This window comes from Doryrhamphus excisus, linkage group LG18 (assembly GCF_037039965.1).
Source record: "Doryrhamphus excisus strain RoL-2023G ecotype Guam linkage group LG18, RoL_Dexc_Guam_v1.1, whole genome shotgun sequence".
NCBI lineage: Eukaryota > Metazoa > Chordata > Actinopteri > Syngnathiformes > Syngnathidae > Doryrhamphus > Doryrhamphus excisus.
In genome coordinates, this window is record NC_136374.1 from 16,735,346 (window position 1) to 16,755,879 (window position 20,534).

At 41.9% G+C, this 20,534-nt stretch overlaps 3 protein-coding genes across 7 annotated transcripts in view; 1 reads left to right on the forward strand and 2 right to left on the reverse strand.

Moving 5' to 3' along the window:
- psma5 (proteasome 20S subunit alpha 5) lies at positions 1–12,000 on the reverse strand. 2 transcript variants are annotated; one of them, XM_058054673.2, is made up of 10 exons: positions 11,860–12,000; positions 3,471–3,521; positions 2,961–3,027; positions 2,706–2,832; positions 1,738–1,805; positions 1,560–1,667; positions 1,416–1,474; positions 1,222–1,324; positions 1,012–1,098; positions 1–312 (listed from the first exon to the last, which is right to left on the reverse strand). In XM_058054673.2, the coding sequence occupies exons 2-10, from the start codon at positions 3,497–3,499 to the stop codon at positions 235–237; spliced, it is 726 nt and encodes a 241-aa protein (XP_057910656.1). In that variant the 5' UTR covers positions 3,500–3,521; positions 11,860–12,000; the 3' UTR covers positions 1–234. The 2 variants fall into 2 exon arrangements, with proteins under 2 accessions (XP_057910656.1, XP_057910655.1); XM_058054672.2 differs by lacking the exon at positions 11,860–12,000 and adding an exon at positions 3,801–3,911.
- LOC131106025 (matrix remodeling-associated protein 8-like) lies at positions 4,648–13,903 on the forward strand. 2 transcript variants are annotated; one of them, XM_058054670.2, is made up of 12 exons: positions 4,654–4,858; positions 6,218–6,244; positions 6,331–6,636; positions 6,751–6,852; positions 6,914–7,047; positions 7,120–7,299; positions 7,747–7,885; positions 11,867–12,028; positions 12,961–12,985; positions 13,079–13,167; positions 13,239–13,307; positions 13,379–13,903. In XM_058054670.2, the coding sequence occupies exons 1-12, from the start codon at positions 4,819–4,821 to the stop codon at positions 13,399–13,401; spliced, it is 1,296 nt and encodes a 431-aa protein (XP_057910653.2). In that variant the 5' UTR covers positions 4,654–4,818; the 3' UTR covers positions 13,402–13,903. The 2 variants fall into 2 exon arrangements, with proteins under 2 accessions (XP_057910654.2, XP_057910653.2); XM_058054671.2 differs by lacking the exons at positions 11,867–12,028; positions 12,961–12,985; positions 13,079–13,167; positions 13,239–13,307; positions 13,379–13,903 and adding an exon at positions 9,441–10,103 and having other exon boundaries at positions 4,648–4,858.
- Positions 13,901–20,534, reverse strand: part of per3 (period circadian clock 3) — a 16,840-nt gene continuing 10,206 nt past the window's right edge. For 2 of the 3 annotated variants that reach the window (XM_078798664.1, XM_078798663.1), the window contains exons 15-22: positions 20,352–20,491; positions 20,116–20,280; positions 18,001–18,252; positions 17,063–17,925; positions 16,768–16,960; positions 16,462–16,648; positions 15,452–15,602; positions 13,901–15,387 (exon numbers count right to left, since the gene is read on the reverse strand). In XM_078798664.1, coding sequence (XP_078654790.1) covers positions 15,274–15,387; positions 15,452–15,602; positions 16,462–16,648; positions 16,768–16,960; positions 17,063–17,925; positions 18,001–18,252; positions 20,116–20,280; positions 20,352–20,491 — 2,065 coding nt within the window. In that variant the 3' untranslated portion in view covers positions 13,901–15,273. The remainder of the gene's footprint in view (positions 15,388–15,451; positions 15,603–16,461; positions 16,649–16,767; positions 16,961–17,062; positions 17,926–18,000; positions 18,253–20,115; positions 20,281–20,351; positions 20,492–20,534) is intronic. The other variant, XM_078798665.1, reaches the window with a different exon arrangement.

Consider the following 20,534-nt stretch of genomic DNA (forward strand, 5'->3'; position numbering starts at 1 on the left):
TGGAATACAACAATTTAATTGAAGTACTGAATGTTAGAAAAGAAAAATACCCCACCCCCGTTTCTTCCTGCTGCTCTGTACAGATGCTGATAGGCAAGAAGTCCATGCGCACGTCACACAGACAAACCTCTGAGTGCAGTGAGCAGGATACGCTGATGGAAAAGTTGCGTTTTGTCATGTTCGACCTCGAGGCCAGGTGTGTTTCCTGTCCTCTCGAGCCTGCACCTGAATCGTCTAAATATCCTTGATGACATCCTCGAGCTCTTCTTTGGAGTACATGTGGAAGGTCTTCCCGGGTTCCACTGTTGCCAGCTACAGAACACAACAAAGACAGAGATATTGTTGAAATATATCAATTCCGGTACAGTGGAAACGCATTTTTTTGATACGCAATCATCCGTCCAAGCATATAAAACACACAATACAATAAAATCAGGAAAGGCAACAACGGAGAGAGGGGGGGAAAATAAAGACAATTCCAAAGTAAGCTTCTATGAGGGAGTACAGTGTGGGACTGTCAACAAACGGGCTTCAACAGGCTTGCACCAAGGGAGGAGGGAAAGGCGAATGGAGGCGTTCCCAGTGCGGCCAGCAGCCAGCCAAGCTGCTGTGTGTGGGTGGGGGTGATTATTTGTTCACATAACAGACACGGTGAGCAACTCTGTCTCCTTCATTCCTTCTTGCACTATGCACTTATGAGGAGTTTGAGTGTTTTTTTTTGTATTTTTATAATTTATTACTTATTTACAATGGCTGCAAAAAAATAATCCATTGCATTAACTGGTTGCAGGGGGAATGGTTTAACAGAGACACACAACAGACAGCGAGCCGAGCCATTGTGTGTCATTTAGGCTGCACCTGTTGCTGAAATGTACAATAAAGTTGAAAAGAGCAAGTACACAACTGTAACCATCCCCCCATTTACTGTACTGTACTGTATGTCCCAGGTTAGGATACTCCAGGCAAATAATAACGGCACAGCATCTATGAAACTGTAAACAAGGTACCCACCTCGATATTGGTGGCGTTGAGTTTTTCCTCCATCACCTGCTTCAGAATAGTGAGGGACGACTTGATGGCATTTTTTAGCGTCATGGACTGCAAGTTTCCAGGGAGAGAAACAAAAACAAAACACTGACTTTCCAATAGGAAAAAATCCCCTAAAAATTTGGGTTGATCGCATGCAAGAAGACGGCCGGTATCGCGATTAAGACCCCTAACCTTGTGGTAGACCTCTTGGAGGGAGCTCTGTGCACCCTCGGATGCTGAGCCGATTGCTCGAGCGTCACACTGCACAAAGGTTCCTGAAGGGTCCATGTGGTACCTGAATGCACAAAACAAACATTTAAAAAAAAGGTATCGCACATCTGATGGCGTCTATAATGCGCACAAATACTGTACGTATAGTGACGTACAGCTGGGGTCCTTTTTCATCCACTCCTCCAAAAAGAAGCGCAACTCCGAATGGTCGACTCTGTGAAAGTGACAGCAGAAGATGATGGATCTAAGAATACGTTTCTTCCTTTAGAGCCGATGACGAGATGAGCAACGCAACCGACCATCGCACCGGGGTCGGCGTCCTCCTCTCCAAACTGCAGCGCCAAGTTGGACACCGCCTGCGTCACGCTCTCCACTGTCATGGTCTCGTTGTAAGTGAACCAGTGGTTCTGTGGAGTTGCACATGAGGGCGAGTTCAATGCTGATGAAACAAGCAACATAAAATCTGAACATCCATACCTGTGTTTCCACTCTGGCTTTGTCGATTAGCGTCTTGGCATCGGCTATCAAGCCACTCATTGCACAACCTTTGAAAACAGAGAAAACACACCATTAGTGCCCCTGCATGGAAGTCAGTAGAGTAACCCACTATCCTATCAGGCATGGTTATGCCTTTTCTTTGGTGGTTTTGAGGGGGTTGATAACCTTAAAACAGGTAATTAAACTTAATAAGACATAAGAAATGGTACACACGTCACTGTCCTGGCTGCTCAGTACAATAGCATCAATAGGTCTATATAAATAAAACCAATATTTTCTTAAAAAGCATAGAAAACCTGCTTATGACTTTCTAAATAAGCCTTTTAACATCAGTAGAGCCCTGCAGACATGAAATAACATCCCTATAGTCACATTTACATTTTTTATTCTTTTTTTACACTACATAGCACAGACTGCGGGATCTCTGCAGGGATAGCATAGCGAGCTACCAAGCTAACTAGCTAATTAGCCTCTCTAATTTACTTATTCTAAACTTAAGAGTGTTTCAAACAGAGTGGGGAAGAAGGACAAAGTAAGAAGACAAAAACTTACCACTTACACACAAAATGGCTAGCGTTTTTTTTAACTTCTTTTCACCCACTCTGTTCATTCTCTTCACTGTGTGACGGCATTCATGTCATATCTCATCAATGTAACATTATTGACGCCAAGTGACCAAAATACCACCCAAATAACTTTCAATATTTTAGACTAATAATAGGCCACAGTCAACTATGAAAAAGTGATGATTCATTTATTTAGTTTTTATTGCAATAGAGTGAGGAAGAAAAGTTCAAATTGTGATGTAGCGGGAGATGAGTGTACGAAACGTAAATTCTTTTAGCACTTCTTTGACCACTGAGAAAGTTCCCAGAGTGCATTGCGGTCGATCGCTTCACTGAAAAATTCACCAAGCAAAAGTAATTGAGGGTCGAGGCTCCACTCACCAATGTGACTGTCAATCTCCACAATCTTTTCAATGCTGTTAGGCTCCATCAGTGGGGACGTGATCCTCTTCTCCACAGCAAGACACACGCCTTCTGATGTCTGGATACCGATGGCTGTGGACCCAAGCTAGCAAAACAGATGGAATTATTTTAATAGTTATGTATATAACTACTACAATATTGGTGGGAAGTTCAAATTATTCATGACTACATTTATGCATGACTACATAAAACAATAGTAGGCAGGTCTCTTACTTTGATAGCCTCAATAGCATATTCAACTTGGAATAATCTTCCTTCAGGAGAGAATGTGTTGACACCTCTGAAAGACATTCATTTGGAATGGTGATTATTTGAATAGTGATGAAATAAACATTCAGTTGTAATATCTGTCGTAGGCTGTGGGACAATATTTTAATAACTTTATTAGTAAAAGCATGAAAACACACCACAGCAGTCTGAATTAAGACATATAGCATCATTTTCAAAAAAGGCTACAGTACATCGAAAACAAAAAGACGAAAGTGAAAGAAGACCGGTGCCGTGATATAATAGTTAGCTGCTAACATTAGCTTAAACCATACAACAGACTTATCTGGATCTAAAATTAGACTGAATTCTACCACTTTACTTGTTTAAAAGTCACAATCGACAGTACAAATGACTAATACAAGAACCGTGACTGTGCAGCATTTAGTTTATCTATACGAAAAAGAAGCACTCAATAAATGACAAAGCAATTTGTGCTGAGTTGTTTCTACCAACCTGTCATATTCCGATCTCGTCAAGAACATCTTTCAATCTTGAACACAGGACCTACGAACGCAGAACAATACATGAGAAAATAATAAAAACATTTTAAACAGCCCGTTTAAGTAGTTGCAGACAAGTTCGCTGTGACACTCGGCTAGCTGTGCAGTTTAGCGGTGGTATTAACTGAGCATGCTAGCTCGCGCAAAAAAACAATCGTTACAAAGACTTCAATGTTTAATCTAAACAATATATTATCCAAAACAATACAACGTTATTAAAACATGTACAATATGACAAACGCAAAAGATTCCTCTAAATCTGCAGAGTCGTAGAGTTATTTACCTTGTGGCACAAACCCTTGAATGAGTTTGCTAGTTTCGGGGAATGGTTGTGCGTGTAACACTGAAAGGGTACCGTGTGATTACAAACTGACAAATATTAGTTCCACCACTCTGAAAGGGTACCGTACCGTGTGTTTACAAACTGAAAAATATTAGTTTCACCACTCAAATAAATATAGGTAAAATAAAATTTTATCCTAGATCAATGTTTAATTTCATATTTAATGGCTAAATAATTTAATGACACATAATGAATATGGTTATGACACATATATAAAAGAAAACGTGCACTCAACACAAAAATATTATTTATTTTAGGTTTGTTTTATGACTGTACTTTATAGATTTTTAAATAATTTAAATATGTTTTTAACAAAATTTCATTGCTTCTGCTTTTTGAGTAATGTGATTTTTGGGGGCACTTCCACATGATGGCACTATTTCCTTCAAACTTAATTGTGTTAAATCCCTGTTTCCACTTAGAGCTGTGCAAATACAATAAAATACATTTAAGCATTTGTGCTCCAAACAGTTTGGCGTTGCATCATTGTGAGGTTATAATAGGTTTCAGCCTTGTTTCTGTATTGATGAGGTTGAACCCTTTAATTAATGGCAACTTTCATCTTTCTGCCAACAATAGTCTAATGTTCCTTCTTTCCAAGTATGGCAGCAAAACAACAATACCACAGTGAGCATGGCTTGCATTGCACAATACCAGAAATGCGTTTCATGTGTTGTGAGTCATTGACCATATAGGAAAGATTATAAATAATAATAATGAAAAAAGTTGGGAAAAAAACAGCCAAAAAACTGGTACCGTGCTGAGAGGAGGGGTCTGTTATGTGTCAGGTTTCATTTTGTTCTGTGCGTACGTCTTCCACTGCAATTGGGTCTCCTTAAACACAAAGGTTTGACAAGCCATGCTGGTGTTGCCGCTGGATAAACAAGACTGGTTTTTGTTTCTTCTCTCACAAGGACGTTATACAAACTGAAATCTTTGTAGCACACAAAGAAACATCATGAAGACCATCATTTTTCAGGCTTTGCTCGTCATCCACAGTAAGTTGATTTGTCGCTCAGGTAACTTATGTGGATATTTAACATCTCACACAGTGCAGTGCTTTTTGTGCCATTTGCAGTGATTTGTCGTTAAAAAAAGAGACATTTTGTGGTAACTGTTATTAAGAAAGAGGCATAATGTTTGAGTTTAAGAGCTACAAAAACACTGAGAGTTGGGGTGCTACTGAAAATGTGTCAAGATACCTATTGGACATCTGAGGTCAATAGGTAGTGATGGATGTGACCTTTAAGGCTTCATAACATGTCAGCAAACTCTTTAATGTCTTTACCATAAAGTTGTCGGTCCCTTAGACCACAATATTCATGAATATTAATATTATATTCAATAATATGAATATGAATATGTGGACTCTCTGTGGACCACAGATGTCCAAAGTGCAGCCCACGAGCCATTTGCGGCCAAAAGTGGAAAAATCATCATTCATTTTAAAAGAATAAAATCATAATATTAAGATAATTTTTGGGGGGAGAATGTCATAATAACATCGTTTTAGTTGCATAAAGTTGAAATATTAAAGAACAAAGTCATAATATTATGGTAAACAAACAAAATAATGAATAAAGTTGTAGTTGTTGTAAAAATAAGTTGCAAAAAAGGTTATACTGTCACAAGAATAAAGTCAAAATATTATGGGAAATAAAGTCATTTTTATGAGAAGAACATTTTCGAGGCATAAACTGAAATAATAAAAAAAAACTGCTGGAATTTTTCTAGATTAAAGACAAAATCTACACTCATTAAAATGTTTAGACCAATTTAAAAAAATTCAAGAACTGACATTGGATCAGTAGAGGGCCGCACGGTGTACAAGTGGTTGGCATGTAGGCCGACATGGGTTCGATTTTGGAGTGTGCGTGTGGTACTTTGGTTTCCTCCCACATGCCCAAAACATGGATGTGACTGTGATTGGCTGACGACCGGTCCCGGGTCGACCCCGCCTCTCACCCAAAGGCAGCTGGGATAGGTTCCAGCATACCCGCATACCCTTGGTGGGAAAAGTTTGGACATATTCTTATATTGGGGTAAATAAAATAGCACATTAACATGAAAAACAAAGCAACTAAAAGTAAGGAAGTAAGCGGCTTTACGGCTTAAAGCGGTTCAAAAAACAGTCCATTAAAAGCCACATTCATTCCTTTTCAGCCAACTCACACATTCCTGGTTTCTGAGTCTCAATCTATGTCGACCACATCAGTAACTCTGCTGCAAAGTTGGAACTACTTCCTGTATTTGTTCAATTCTTCATTCAATTACAATGTAGGAATATTAAGGTAGATTACAGTATTACTGTCCTGCTGTTGAACTGATGTAACTATTTAACCGTATTTGTCTTTCAGTCTCCTTCATCTGCTTCTTCACTGCAGGTGTGTTGTACTATTTGTGTACTTTAATACCTTAACGAAGTCATTCGATTCATATCAATTCGCTTTCCTCACTTTGTGGCCCTCAGCGCGGGGCCAATCAGACAGCAGCAGCAGCGTTGTGGTGGCCGCCTACAATGTGAGCGCCCCCGCTGGCTCCAGCGTGACATTGCAGTGTGTCAGTGGCCGCATGGTGTGGACCAGAGACAGGCTGAGGGACAGGCAGAGGGTGGTCCACTGGGATGTGTACCGGGCTCATATGGACTACGGCATGGAGAGAGTGTTGGACATGTATTCGGCAGGAGAACAGAGGATCTACAACTCCTACAACCTGGATCGAGTGGGGCTGAGTCGGAAGGCCTTCAGAGATGGAAACTTCTCCCTGGTCATCAAAGGTCACGATCACAATCTGTGAATTTTGGTACTTTGAAGTACTCTTTGGAGTTCTTGGATCTCATTCGGTTTTGCGGCCAGGTATTGACTGAATGTTTCTGTTTCTGTGTTTGTAGATGTGACAATGAACGACAGAGGTCTGTACTCTTGTAACCTCCACCATCTCTACTGCCACCTATATGAGACGGTCCGAGTGCAACTTAACGTCACTAAATCCCGTACGTAACACCCGGAGTTTATGACATCATCCATAAGAGTCACAGTGAGCTTTTTCTACAGGTCGTAAAGAGCAGCGCTACTGGGACGGTCACAAAGCCGTGTACGTGGTTCTGCTGGGGAGCACCGTGGTTCTGCCGTGCGTCAACAGGAGAAACATTTGGACCGACTGGAGCAATGAGGAGGAAGATCAGCAGGTCGGTTATCGTCCTTTTATTCCAGAGGTGGCGTTCAGGTGATTGATAAAAAAGGAATCGTTCCTTCAAAAGGTGGTCCACTGGGACCGGCAGTCCCCGGGAATCCACCACGATCGTGCAGACCGCCTTGTGGACTTGTACGCCTCAGGTGAGCAGCGAAGCTATGGACCCTCGTTCCTTCGGAAGAAGATGAATATCAGCCAACAGGCTTTTGCAGATGGAGACTTCTCACTCACCATATCCGATCTGCAGGTATGAGTTTTTGTGTGCGATCCCTAAGAGTTCCATCATGCATCCTCCAGGATTTCGTACTTTTGACTGTTAGTGTATTTCAACTAAACTTGCTTTTTTGTAGTGTCAAATAAATACACTAACAGTACACTTGATTAAACTTGCACATGTATATACGTAGTACCATGTTTCCAGAGTATTTCTCGCCAAGTTGAATTTTATTGCTCCACTGAGTCTGGTATTGCCTTCACTTTAACAGCAGTACCAAAAACCAAGCAATATGTCATCCGTCCAGAGGTGCTTCTGCACCATTTTTAAGGAAAAACATGCTGACAAAAGTCAAGTGAATGTTTTTCAGATTGCACTCGCAGTTTCGAACAGCCACACGGAAAAGTACTACTAGTGAGTTTCTAAGCAAAATAGATGTAGTAGATAAATAGTTGTATTATGTTTGTGTTGAACGTTTAGGCCACAGACCAGGGGATGTACTCATGTCATCTTCACCATCATTACTGCGGTTTACACGAGAGGAGACAGTTTCAGGTCACAGTGGACGCACCGCTGATTCACACTAAACCAGAAAAAGCACTACCCAGTGCAGACAAAGGTAACACACACACTGCAGATGTCATGAAACATGAAACATGCATTGCGATGCATTCGCTTGCACTTACACTACCGCTCAAAAGCTTGGGATCACTTGCACAATTCTTTGTTTTCCAAAGAAAAACACATTTTCATGCATTTCATAAACAATTAAAATTGATCAGATGTACATTTTTGCATAGAGGCCTACTATCAACAACTGTCAGTCCTCTGCATCAATCTCCTGGTATGGCTGCTAATCCAAGTTCATCATTTTATAAGGCTAATAGATGATTAGAAAAGCCATCTAAAAAATCTAAACTAAAACTAAAATCTCTTACCATGCTGTTAACTACTCCCTTCAGAGAGCAGCACAAACTGGGTCTAACAAGGACAGAGAAACACTGCACAAATATCTGAGAGTGTGTAGTTTAAGACCAAGACGCCTCACAGGTCGTCACCTGGCAGCCGCACTAAATAGTAGCCGTCAAACACCAGTGTCAGTATCAACAGTGATAGCGGCCACTTCAGGATGCTGGACTTCATGGTAGGACCGCCAAGAAAAAGCCAGATCTCAGACTGGACAAAAAAATGTCCAAGTGATCCCAAACTTTTCGCTTTGTAAACACAAACATGTATCTAACCATCTAACATTTTTAGTGACTTCGAATCAAGTATCAAGTGTGGCCTGGTGGTTAGCGTGCAGGCCACACAGTGAGGAGACCTGAGGTTTTCTACGGGTACTCCGGCTTCCTCCCACATTCCAAAAACATGCTAGGTTAATTGGCCACTCCAAATTGTCCATAGGTATGAATGTGAGTGTGAATGGTTGTTTGTCTACATGTGCCCTGTGATTGGCTGGCCACCAGTCCAGGGTGGACCCCGCCTCTCGCCCCAAAACAGCTGGGATAGGCTCTACGACCGAATGAACGAATGAAAATATTATGCATAATCAGTGTTGGGCACGTTACTTTAAAAAAGTAATTATAGTTACTAGTTACAGTAACTGAGTGACTCTACAACAAAAGTAACTAGTTACCAGTAAAAGTAACTATTCCATTTATCATTTGACATTTTATCTTTGACATCAACGAGGTTTAAGTAGTGTCTGTACTTAAACGACTGTACTTTAAACGCAGTTATTCCCATCACTGTGCATAATTGATTTTTCCCCTTTACGGGTTGGCTGGGACAGATCACATGACCTCATATTTCATTTTGAAATCCACATTTAAGTTACCAAATATGGTTTTCTTGCCTTTACCCTCAAACCCACCCTATAAGATGTTGTTGAAAAGTGACTACTCACCACTCACTCCCCCTCACACACACACACACACACACACACACACTAGGGGGACAGCCTGAGTGTTTTAGCAGTTACGGGCTAAAACTATCACGAGAACAATTAGGACCAAAAAGTAAGAAAGAAAAAAAAAAACCCTTCACATCTGTTCTTGTGTGTGTCACGGTTACTGTATCCTGCTTCGCCCTCCATCTTGTACTCCCCACACTCCAAACTGTGAAAAAATCCCCCTTTTTTCTGTTTGTTTCATTTGTTTTTCTTGCTCCGTCAGCTCGTCTGAGCCAGATCCACCACAGCAACCACACACACGTACCACCCAGTCCTCCAGGCCTAAGCAGCCGCCGACTTATTGTGGACTTTTCATTTCTTTCTTGTGTATTTGTTTGTATGGGACACAGGAAGTGGTTGTTTATAAGTTTATATGGAAGTGTGTAAACCACATTCTTCTCTTTATGTGCACAACTTTCTTTTTTATGAAGAATAATAAGAAGGAAATAAAGAGTCGGTTTTCAGTCGAGGCTGATAAGGATGGATGTATCAATGTGGCAAAATCATTGGGAAGGTTTTGGATATGACAGATTCCTGTGGTTGAATCCGTGTCTGTGTGTGTCTGTGTGTGTGTGTGTACGTATGTGTGCCAATATGATCTAATTCCAGTGGAATTTCATCCTGCCCTTCCAGTTAATCCTCCTGTCTCAAGAGTTACAGTAGACTCTCCAACATCCTTTTCAAAAGCAGTTTCCCCTTTAAGTGAATATATCATATCATAAGTCATATCATCACCAGGGTAACATCTTTATTAACCATACAGCTTTTTTCAAAAATAGGAATAAATGGGACTTTAGTGTTGGTTTCATTCATATTTTTTTGTATTACAATAAATGCTCTAATTATTGCCGAAGCCACAGAGTTAATTAAAGTTTAGACTTAAAGGTTAGACTGTATGATAACACAGCGATAGCGATATAAAGTCTTATCATGCATTTTCCTTTTTCGCCTTCTTTAACCATCGGCTGCCATGTTGACTTTGGCTCCCATCTGACAGCCTGGATGGTTTGCCTTTTAAACTCTTTTTCCCTGAGACGCACACATGCTCAGGTTTATTTCCCTGTCTTCTTTACAGAGGAAAGTATTTTCGGTTGGAAAAGAAAACGTGGAGTGTTTCATGTGTCAAGCAGCTGGTGAAAAAGAGAGAAAGAGAGGACGAGAGAGACTAGAATTGGGGAGAAAATAATAAGATGTAGGTCATCCCTCCCTTCATCCTCCCATCAGACACAAACATAGCGGCCATCAGGGATCAAGTTAATAAGCAAAAGGATCAGATTTGGAATGTACACAGTAGAAAATCATTAAAAAGGTTTATGGAATGTGAAGCTCTTTGCTTTACTTTCTGTTATTGGTACTTGTCATCTTTGGTGGTTTTGCGTCACAGAACAAGAAGTCTCATGGCGTGACTCGGAGGTTTCAAGTGTTAGGCCTGCAGCTGCTTTTTGTCATACACTCAAAACACATCACCTCATCTTTCTGAGTCCACCTGGAAATGTGCTCAACATGTTAGTGCGGCCAGGAGACTTTTTGTTATGACTTTTGTTATATGTCATATGACACATGTACTGTATGCACTACAATACACACACGTTACAAGTCAAGCAATTTGTAGCTATTTATCAGGCACTTTGGTTGGTAACCTAAGAGAGTGTTCAAAAAAGGCAGTCGAGTCATGTGGTCTCCTCGCAGCCAATCAGCTGGGAGAGAGTCAGCTTGTAGCGTTTGTGCCTCAAACACTCAAACATTAAAAACACAGTGTAATGATTTTCTAATGATGTATCATTAAAATAATGATAGTAATAAAAAGCTGAAAAAAATTCACAATATACAGTAGCATACCTGACCAGGGGCGTCACTAGGTTCGGGGGGGTGGGGGATATTAGCCCCCTGGGGATGCACAGGATACGAATGAATGTAGCAGGATATGAATGAATGTAGTAGACATTAGGAATTCCAAAAGAAAAACAAAACTGGGATATATATATATATATATATATATATATATATATATATATATATATATATATATATATAATATATAAATTATACATAATATACATATATATGTTTATTATATTATATAATGATCATTATTATGTTATTAATTAGCCTATTATTTTTACTATCATCATTACTCTTTTTCTGATTATTACTATTACTACTACTACTAGTAGTACGTAAATATTTATTTTAACTCCTATTCTTGCCCTATTATATAAAATTTGTCAGAGATTTTTTTTGTAAAAATTAAAAAAAATCAATAAAAAATATCTAATTATTTAGGGGGGCTTAAAAAACATTGAAGAACATTTTAGGGGGTCTGAAGACCCCCTAAAATAGGCTTAGTGACATCACTGTACCTGACACATGACTAATATCGATTTTTGCAGAGTACTGTACTTCAATAACTTTGTAGGCGTGACATGATTGAATCTCCAAGCATTTCAATGAGTGTCCTGTTCATGGTTAACATAAAAAAGATTGACAAAAAAAGGTCTGCGTATTTAGTCTCCAAGAATTACATCTGTGGTCTGCCTGCCATGGTTAATATTCCAACCCAAACTGCTGAATATGCACATTTTGGGAGAAATTTTTTTTTATATATGAAGAAAGACTGACGCTAAAGGTCAACTGTTACTCACCTTTCAGATGAAGGCAACAAAGCGGATCCACCTCGAGTCATCAACGTCGTCCTGCCTGACCAGAGACATCACTTCTTGATGCCACTGGGATTTGTTCTCACCGCCTTCCTCCTCCTGGCATTCATTGTCCTCCTCATCATCCTGATCACACGCAGAAGAAGAACCATGGGTCTGTATTTGAATACACTGTTAATAACAATGTTAATAAATTAAGCAGAGGAGTTAACATATTTAGATTAGGGTTGTCCAAAATAGCGCATTAAGTGGTGACTCTTAATGCTTAATTACATTAATTTGTTTTAAAATTTAATTAATTTTTAAGTTGTTTTCCACAGCAGTTAACGCATGCGCATTACGTCATAACTCACAACTCGCTTGCTAACTTGCTATGACGACAAAACGAGGCACAATAGCTTCCTCACACACTCACACAATCCGTAACTCTTTTATAACTTCATTCTGACCTGAACACGTCAACAGCAGTGTAATTCCAACACAGAATATGTATCTTCATTACACAAACACATCTTAAGTCCTGTAGTCATCGAAAAAAACACTTCCTAGTCGTCACGAGACGACCGCGAGGTGCATTCACTGACACGCTGACCATCACATAATCGTTTTTACTATGCGTGTATACGTGGTTTAAATAAAGAGACAGACAAAAGGAAACTATAAATGGATATTCGTATCATTCACTTAACTCTTACTGTTCATGTAGAATTTGATGCATTCAGGTGCGTTCAGAAAGCAAAGAAAATACATCTACACTAAAAACATGTGAAAACACATGATGTCTTTGAACGCTACTCGTCGTGGCTAATTCAAATGTTGTGCTACTATGACAGATTATCGTAATTCAATTAATTAATCATTTCAGTACCATAATTTATATATACTTAAGGTCACGTAATATTGTTTTAAACTCGTCTGACCAGTCCCACAATAATGTTTTGCTAATAATGTAGCTTTGACACTGGATTGTGGCTTGGGCTACAGTGCTAATCATGCTGCGTCATGCTAGGCTAACCTAAAGGCATACTTATTTGATCTCATTGGATTGCTGAGGTGTTCCTAAAAGTAATTTTCTTTTGATTTTAGAGTTATATTCCGTGGCATCCATGAGGTGAGTGCTATTATGACACAAAACACACACATAAAGTGTATAAAATGGACCATCCTTGCACAGATTTGCTCTCTCTCTTTCTCTCTGCTCCAGGTCCAATAGAAGTCGCAGCAGCTCAGATGAGTTTGAGATGGAAGTTTCCGGGGCGACGCCGCCTATCAGGGAGCAGGAGGATCTATTTGGTAAGCAAAGACGAACACAATATGTTTAAACCAGAACGTGCATTTAAACTTTCGACCATGTGACTTTTAAGACTTTAAGAACAACCTGCTGAAAGAGGTCAACATAAACACTCCATGCAAAGTCATTGATCTCGACAAAGGTAACACATGCAAATGCAAAGGCATCCTTTAATGAGCGATTCGGCCTCAGATTGTGTTTTAACTCTTGCAGAGATGCAGAAATGTTGCAAGTGAGAAAAGTAACAATGAGGTCACTGGCTGGTCCAGAGGCTGATCTACACATCCAAGACTGCTGGGAGTTTCAGCATAGGAGAGTCCACAGGGATGTGTGTGTGTGTGTGCCAGAAGTGTGTGTTGTGACATCCTCACAGCTCCCACACTTTCATGTTTCCCAAAAGGTACAGACACAGTAAAAAAAATGCATCAGGTTACCAAACCAAGACAACTTAATCCACGACACACGGCACCACAGTGCCACATAGTGGTTGAATTAAATTACTGTACTTTGAGATGTTGACTTCAGTTATAAGTGATGCAATGTTCTGCTAATGATCATTATCTGTCAAAGTTACATAACACTTTTCTCTGATTGCATCTTAACTGACCGCACTAAAATACCACTGAGGGGCTATTTTTAGTGCAAAATATTGTTGTGTGTCATTTACAGTAGACGCGCGGGCTTTTGTGTTCAATTTTTTTTCTTGTGTGCAATTTTTTTCAACAAGTAATGAAATAAAATCAGACATCATATTTCATTTATTCATTCCTTTGTGTCACAAACAGTCCCTGAATTCAAGACAAATGGCTTTTATACACTTTTGTGAAGTTTTGTGTATATTTTCCTACAAAATAACATACTGTCTATTTATGTGTGTGTATATATAGATATATATCTCCACACACACAACCAGTCAAAAGTTTGGACGCACTTTCCCATTGTGTGTGTGTGTGTGTGTATACATATATGGTACATACACACATACATATATATATAAATACACATATACATATATACACACATGTATGTATATACACACACACACACACACACACACTCAGTATACATAATCTCCATCTAAAACGGAACCTGTTCAGAAAACCATGTGTTCTGCACAGATGGGCCACGGTATGGAAGGAAGCAGCAGTCACACACATACGCACAACCACCGACAATATTCCGACTACACCATTCACGTCATACATACACAGATAAGACAGTCAAAGGAATTTTATGTGTAAGTCAGCAAAGTCCGGAATCTGGAGAGAGAAAAGCGCAAGCAGGGGTTGTCAAATTCTTCTTGCAAATAATCCACATAATGTATCTGCTGTTGATGCACCCAAAAGACATGACAGGTAACATGACCGGAGACGATTAATCAACCTATGGAGAACTGAAATGACACTGCGGCGGAAATTGAACCACATATATTATAAGAGCCTTTTTCACAGAAAGCAGCATGTGCGTCTTTGTCCCAGACATTCTACAAACCATGTGTAGCAACATAGCATGTGTTAACCATGGTGTGTCACCAGGCCAATCAGGGAGTTTGTGTGGTACATGTACTGTACAATCTATACTCCAGGTCCGTAAACGTTTGTGTTTGGATACACAAATCGCGTGTCGTGGTGGTCCAACCTGTACTTACTGTTCTGAATCCCTAAACCCGGGCCCGTGTGGTCTCTTGTCCTGTGACGTGGTCACATTTGAGCTACAGTGTGCCCAGTTGTGTGTGCACAGTGTTCATTCATGTTCCTGGGGCGGCGGCGGTGGCGGCGGCGGCCATGGGGTCCTCTTGCAATATGCATGAAGTGGTCCCACGGGGTACACTTTCAAAGAGAAACATGAAAATATGAAGAGAGGTATAATAGTCATGGTCCAATGAAAGCGGTCAGTGAGGGCCGACTTTGAGAGTAAATACGACTAAAATAAAATTAAGTGCTGATCGCTCTCGCTCCCCAGCCCCCAGGGTCCGGTCCAGCCCTGGATATTTTTTACATAGCAAGTTCAACTAAAACACAGAGACCTAATCCTCTGGCCTGATCAGACAAGATGCACGGTAGAGAGCTGTCCAAAGTGGATGGTTGTTTAGGGGGGTCGCAGCTCTTTCAGGTGTCCGCAAGGGAGTCTGCCTCGAGGATCTCCAGAGGGGATGAGCTATCGGGGTCTGGGGCCGGAGGGGAGTGTGCCACCCCAGCACCGGCGTTGCAGCTTATACAACCCTGAAAAACGTAAAGTGAAGTTACACATATGTTTGGGTAACCAGAGAAATGTGCAAATTCCCACCTGTGTGTCTATCTCTTGTGGGATGGTGTGCTGCTGGATCCAGGGATGGACGTCGGCAAGCTCCTCTCGCTGCTCCTGGCTGAACCAAGGCTGGAGAGGCTGAAGGACTTGTAGCTTCTCCCTGTCCTCAGCCAACATCTCATTCTGGTCCCTGGAAGGGATGGAAAATCACACGAAACGAGTTTAAGGATGTGAGATAGCACAAAAAAGATAATCGACATGAACATGAAGCATATTCAGGATTCATATTAGTACATATGTGCAACCAGAGGGGCACAACGCGTGACCTGTGCTGCAAACTTGGGGTGTCACAAGACACGAGACAAGACCATACAAAAGATTGGATCTGTGGTAACGAGAACACGGCAAGATTTTAACCATAAAACTTAAATACATATATTTATATATACTTTTTATTTTTCTACACAAAATAAGATGAAAAATAAATAGACCTAAACGGTAGCCTTCAAGTTATTTCCTTTCAACTTAAATAGCCAAAAACTTACCACTTCCACACGGATAGGGAGGATAACTATTAGCAGTTATTTAACCTTTAACATGAACATTAATCAAACGTAATATTTTTTTCTGGGTACATGATACCATACAGCATCCATATCAAACTTTACATTAAACTTTCATATCAAGGCGGGGGCCTCAAACTAGTGTCCTGCGGGCCACATTTGGCCCGCGGGCCGCGCGTTTGAGACCCCTGTATTATACAATATATTGCACCTACTAATTTAATTTCTACTACATTACACTCTTCTGCACTCTGTGTTTATGCAGTTTATGTTTTTCTCTGAATGGGAAATCTTATCACATTTTTTATTTATTATTATTATTATTTTTATTTTTTTTAATTTAATTTAATTATTTTTTGTCTTGTCACCTCCTACCACCTACAGGTGGCAGTCAAAATAATCGTTAAAGTGTTAAATGGACAATATAAAAGGAACAGTTCTGACCACCAACTGGAGAAAAGTAGTTCTTTTTAGATTTGTGTGTACCTTGTGTGGATCTGGTAAGTCATCATAACACGTTCCGACGTATGCTGGATCATGTTCCACAGCGAGTTCTCCACCTGCGTGTCGAAGCTGCGTTGGTGCTCCGCCGGTGCTTCCTGGCTTTTCCTGGCTTTGCGTGACGTGTCTGACGAATCGTTGCTGGCAAAGTACTTGCTGCTGTTGCTGCTGCCTGTAAGCCAAGAGCAGCGGTCACAACCCGCTCGCGGTAGGAAAGCTGCCAGATGTCTCGGCCTCGTCTGTCCCCAAAATATGGTTTGACCGTAGAAATGTGAAGTAAAAAATCCTTACCGGTGTGTGAGGTAGAGGTTCCATTGGAACCGGATCCAGAGCCTGATCCCAGCGAGCCCCCCGACTCTCCCGACCCTGACCCGGAGGCATTGGAGCCCGTCCCCGACCGTGCGTCTTCTTGTAGTAGCAGGTCAAGCAGCTCACTGGATGTGGACTGAGCATCATGGTTCCCAGACTCACTCGGGGCGTCACCCTAAGGAGTAAACGGTTGAGTGTCATTGCGACATAGAAACACAAAACGCAAAGATGTCATTTGCGACGAGGGGATCCGTAATGTTTTTGTGATATACATCACCTTGTTGTTTCGATGCTCATGAAGGCTTTCAGCATGATTATGCCCGGTGCTGCTCTGCCCTTCGCTCGGTTTGGGCAGCTCCTCCTGCAGTAGGTTTAGCTGGAGCGGAGAACTCGAGCGGGAGCTGGAGAACAGAGCGCGCGGGTCGGCAGCTTCCTCCTCCTCGCCACCAGAAGAGCAGGCCCTGGGTGAACCCAGCAGGGGTCCAGGGGAGGCCTGGTGTTGAGGGGCGGGCTGGGCTTGGAATTGAGGCTGCGGGAAGGGGGCTGTGGGGGCGAACCCTGCCATGGTGATGTGCGCCTGCGGCAGCATGGAGACGTTGGAGGGCGGGTAAACGGATGGGTAGCCTGAAGTGAAAGTTGGGTAGCTGGGCAGGATGACGGCCATGACCGGCGTCATGAAAGAGTTGACGCTCTGGGCTTGAGCCATGGGCTGCATGCAGTGAAAATGGGAGATGTTGTGCGGATTCTGGATGGATTCCATCTGCAGGGGTTGCATGCCGGGGATGTTCTGGGTTTGCTGCATGAAGCTGAAGTTGTAGCTGAGCTGGTTTTGATCAGGGGCCTGCACCGCAATCGGAGGGGGCCCGGGCAGCTGCTGCGGTCTGGGCGGTTGCTCGGGGGCCGGCTGGGTCGCCATCATGGGAATGAATGGCGCTTGTAGAGGGGATGCTTGAGTGTAGGGCGCTGCCATGTGGGGCTGGGAGGATTCCGAGGAGGGCCAGGAGGACTCTGGGACCCGACGAGGAGGTCCGGCTGGGGAGGTGTAGCTGTCTGAGGAGCCTTGGGGCTTGGGGCGCTTAAGTCTGGGCTTTCCTCTTCGAGAGCGGTTCAACCCGCCGCTAATTGGACGTGGATATTCACCTGCGGGAGGTTTCATTGAATATTTAACATCCACACAAATGTGTCTGTGACTGTTCAACGTTTCCCAACACTGACCTCTGTGGTGGGAGTGCGCCATGGAGCTGTTGTCCAGCTGCAGATAGAAGCTGTAGGGGCTCTGCAGGATGCGATTGCGAAATCGATCCACATACTCCTGCTCCTCCTTCTGCGTGTGAGCTGACAGCACCTCCTTGGTGAGACCAACAAGCCTTCTCTCCTCGGCGGCGGGGCTCGGAGCCGGGCGGACAGGGGTTGGACCGGATTCAGTGGGATCACTTCCCATTGGTACATCCTCCAGTGCTGTGACCTCTGCAGGGGAGGTGGAGGGTCACATAAAGTAATCAATCAACAAGGAATTGATTTAACCGTCTTGCAACGTATAATCTAGTCATGGGGCAACATACTGGTCGATACATTGGTCATCGGCTTTATTTCAGCCCCCAGTTGCCATCGGCCACAAAAATCCTGTATGGGTTAGGCCAGGGGTCACCAACCTTTTTGAGGCCGAGGGCTACTTTGTGAGCACGGATAGTATGAAGGGCGGTAAACGTCCAAAATGACAAAACTGCGCGGATCACTTTTTAGTAATCAGAACAAAAAAGGAATAGTAGTAGTAACACTATGTGAAGCGACTGCTCACATATCAATGGTAATTATTTTCCACAATAATGGTAACAAAAACATACTTTTTAACAAGAAACATATATTTATGTGTTCACATATTTGAAAGTCTGGGATTTTTTCACCTGCCTATTAACAAGCTGCCTTTAACAAACGGGCCTTTTCCGTCCTTAATGCGCTGCCTGACCTCCACGTTGTGCCGCTTCGGTATTGCAACAGTCGTCCCGCAAATAAGACACAGACATTCATTCATTTTCTACCGCTTTTTTTTCCTCACGAGGGTCGCGGGGGGTGCTGGAGCCTATCCCAGCTGTCTTCGGGAGAGAGGCAGGGTACACCCTGGACTGAGACAATCACAGGGCACATATAGACAAACAACCATTCACACTCACATTCGTACCTATGGACAATTTGGAGTCGCTAATTAACCTAGCATGTTTTTGGAATGTGGGAGGAAACCGGAGTACCCGGAGAAAACCCACGCATGCACTGGGAGAACATGCAAACTCCACATAGAGATGTGGTGGGAGTGTGGTGGGAATTGAACCTTGGTCTCCTAGCTGTGAGGTCTGCGCGCTAACCACTAGACCGCCAAGACACAGACATTTTTCTTCAAAATACGTAAAGATTCCCAATGACTGCGGAAAATGTAAGTCCCCTTTTCTGCCATGTTTTTTTTGGGCTAAACTGCACGAGTAAGCTAACTCTTGCACTATATCAGAAAAGCGGTGAGCGGACACGTGCGCACACATGAACTTTGACTTGAGGTAAGAGTTCGTTATAAAATATTTTTGTTTTAATTGTTGATGTTATAAGACGATTTAAAAAAAAATACATTAATGTAAGCAATTCTGATTCAAAATTTCAAAGCACAAAATAACAACGATAATTTGTGACCAGTGCTATTTTTAGAAGATGCCTCGCGGGCGCCTTAAGTGGGGCACAGCGTTGGTGACCCCCGGGTTAGGCTCTAGTACAGGGGTGGGCAAACTACGGCCCGGGGGCCACATCCGGCCCGCCAAGTGTTTGAATACGGCCCGCCCAATCTTTCCAAAGTATTTCATTTAAACTCAACATACAACCTGGCATCATGGCCTGAGCCAACCTTTTGATGGTTTTATCAATTTCGTTTTTTGACATGGTCTGTTGTTTACAAAGTGCTCCTGAAAAAAGGGACACAAGCACATAATAATAATAATAATTATTATTATTATTAGATTATTATAATTATTATATTAATGCTAATTATTATATTAATTATATATAATATTATTGTTATATTTGCATATTTTACATAATAATAATATAATAATTATTATTTTAATTTTATTGTAATTATTATAATATTTTATTATTTTTAAAATATTTAAATATAATTATAAAATAATAAATAGTAATCGCAGATTGCATGACAATTTTACAGATACAATAATACCAGGTGGACTGTTACGTGTAAAATATATAGTCTGCCCCCCCCCCGTAAATTTTGTCATATCAATGCGGCCCGCGAGTCAAAAAGTTTGCCCACCCCTGCTCTAGTATGTACTTTACCTGACTCTGGCTGAGGCACATGGACTATGGTGCTGCTGTATGAACACTGACTAGTGACGGACACCACGCTCATTGCCTTAGTGGACATTGTGATGTCTGTCAGAGGCGCTCCAACGACCGCTGCTGTGCTCGGGCCAACTGACACCTCGCTGTCCAGCACCACTACTGAACAAGGAGAAAGAGCGAATTTTAAAATAACAAAACTATTACACGACTCCAACTACAAGCGTTTATACCGTCGGAAGTAGCTTGAGCTGTGCCGTTGGCTCCAGCGGGCTTGTCATCTTCGGAGGTAGAGGACGAGGAAGAAGAGGTGGCGAGGGAGTGAGATTCACTTTTCCGCTTCAGGGCCGGGCCTGTACAACTCTCCAAATACCTGTCCAAAAACAAGCCGAGCACCACATATAAATACACACTTG

What these genes read in the sequence shown, in the direction of transcription:
- LOC131106025 (XM_058054670.2), top strand. Translation starts at nt 4,819, where the DNA reads ATGAAGACCATCATTTTTCAGGCTTTGCTCGTCATCCACA. An exon ending in CATCTGCTTCTTCACTGCAG is followed by an intron (nt 6,245 to 6,330) that starts GTGTGTTGTACT and finishes TGTGGCCCTCAG; the next exon opens with CGCGGGGCCAATCAGACAGC. An exon ending in ACTTAACGTCACTAAATCCC is followed by an intron (nt 6,853 to 6,913) that starts GTACGTAACACC and finishes CTTTTTCTACAG; the next exon opens with GTCGTAAAGAGCAGCGCTAC.
- psma5 (XM_058054673.2), bottom strand. Translation starts at nt 3,499, where the DNA reads ATGTTCTTGACGAGATCGGAATATGACAG. An exon ending in ACGCCGACCCCGGTGCGATG is followed by an intron (nt 1,475 to 1,559) that starts GTCGGTTGCGTT and finishes TCACTTTCACAG; the next exon opens with AGTCGACCATTCGGAGTTGC. An exon ending in TCAACGCCACCAATATCGAG is followed by an intron (nt 313 to 1,011) that starts GTGGGTACCTTG and finishes TGTGTTCTGTAG; the next exon opens with CTGGCAACAGTGGAACCCGG.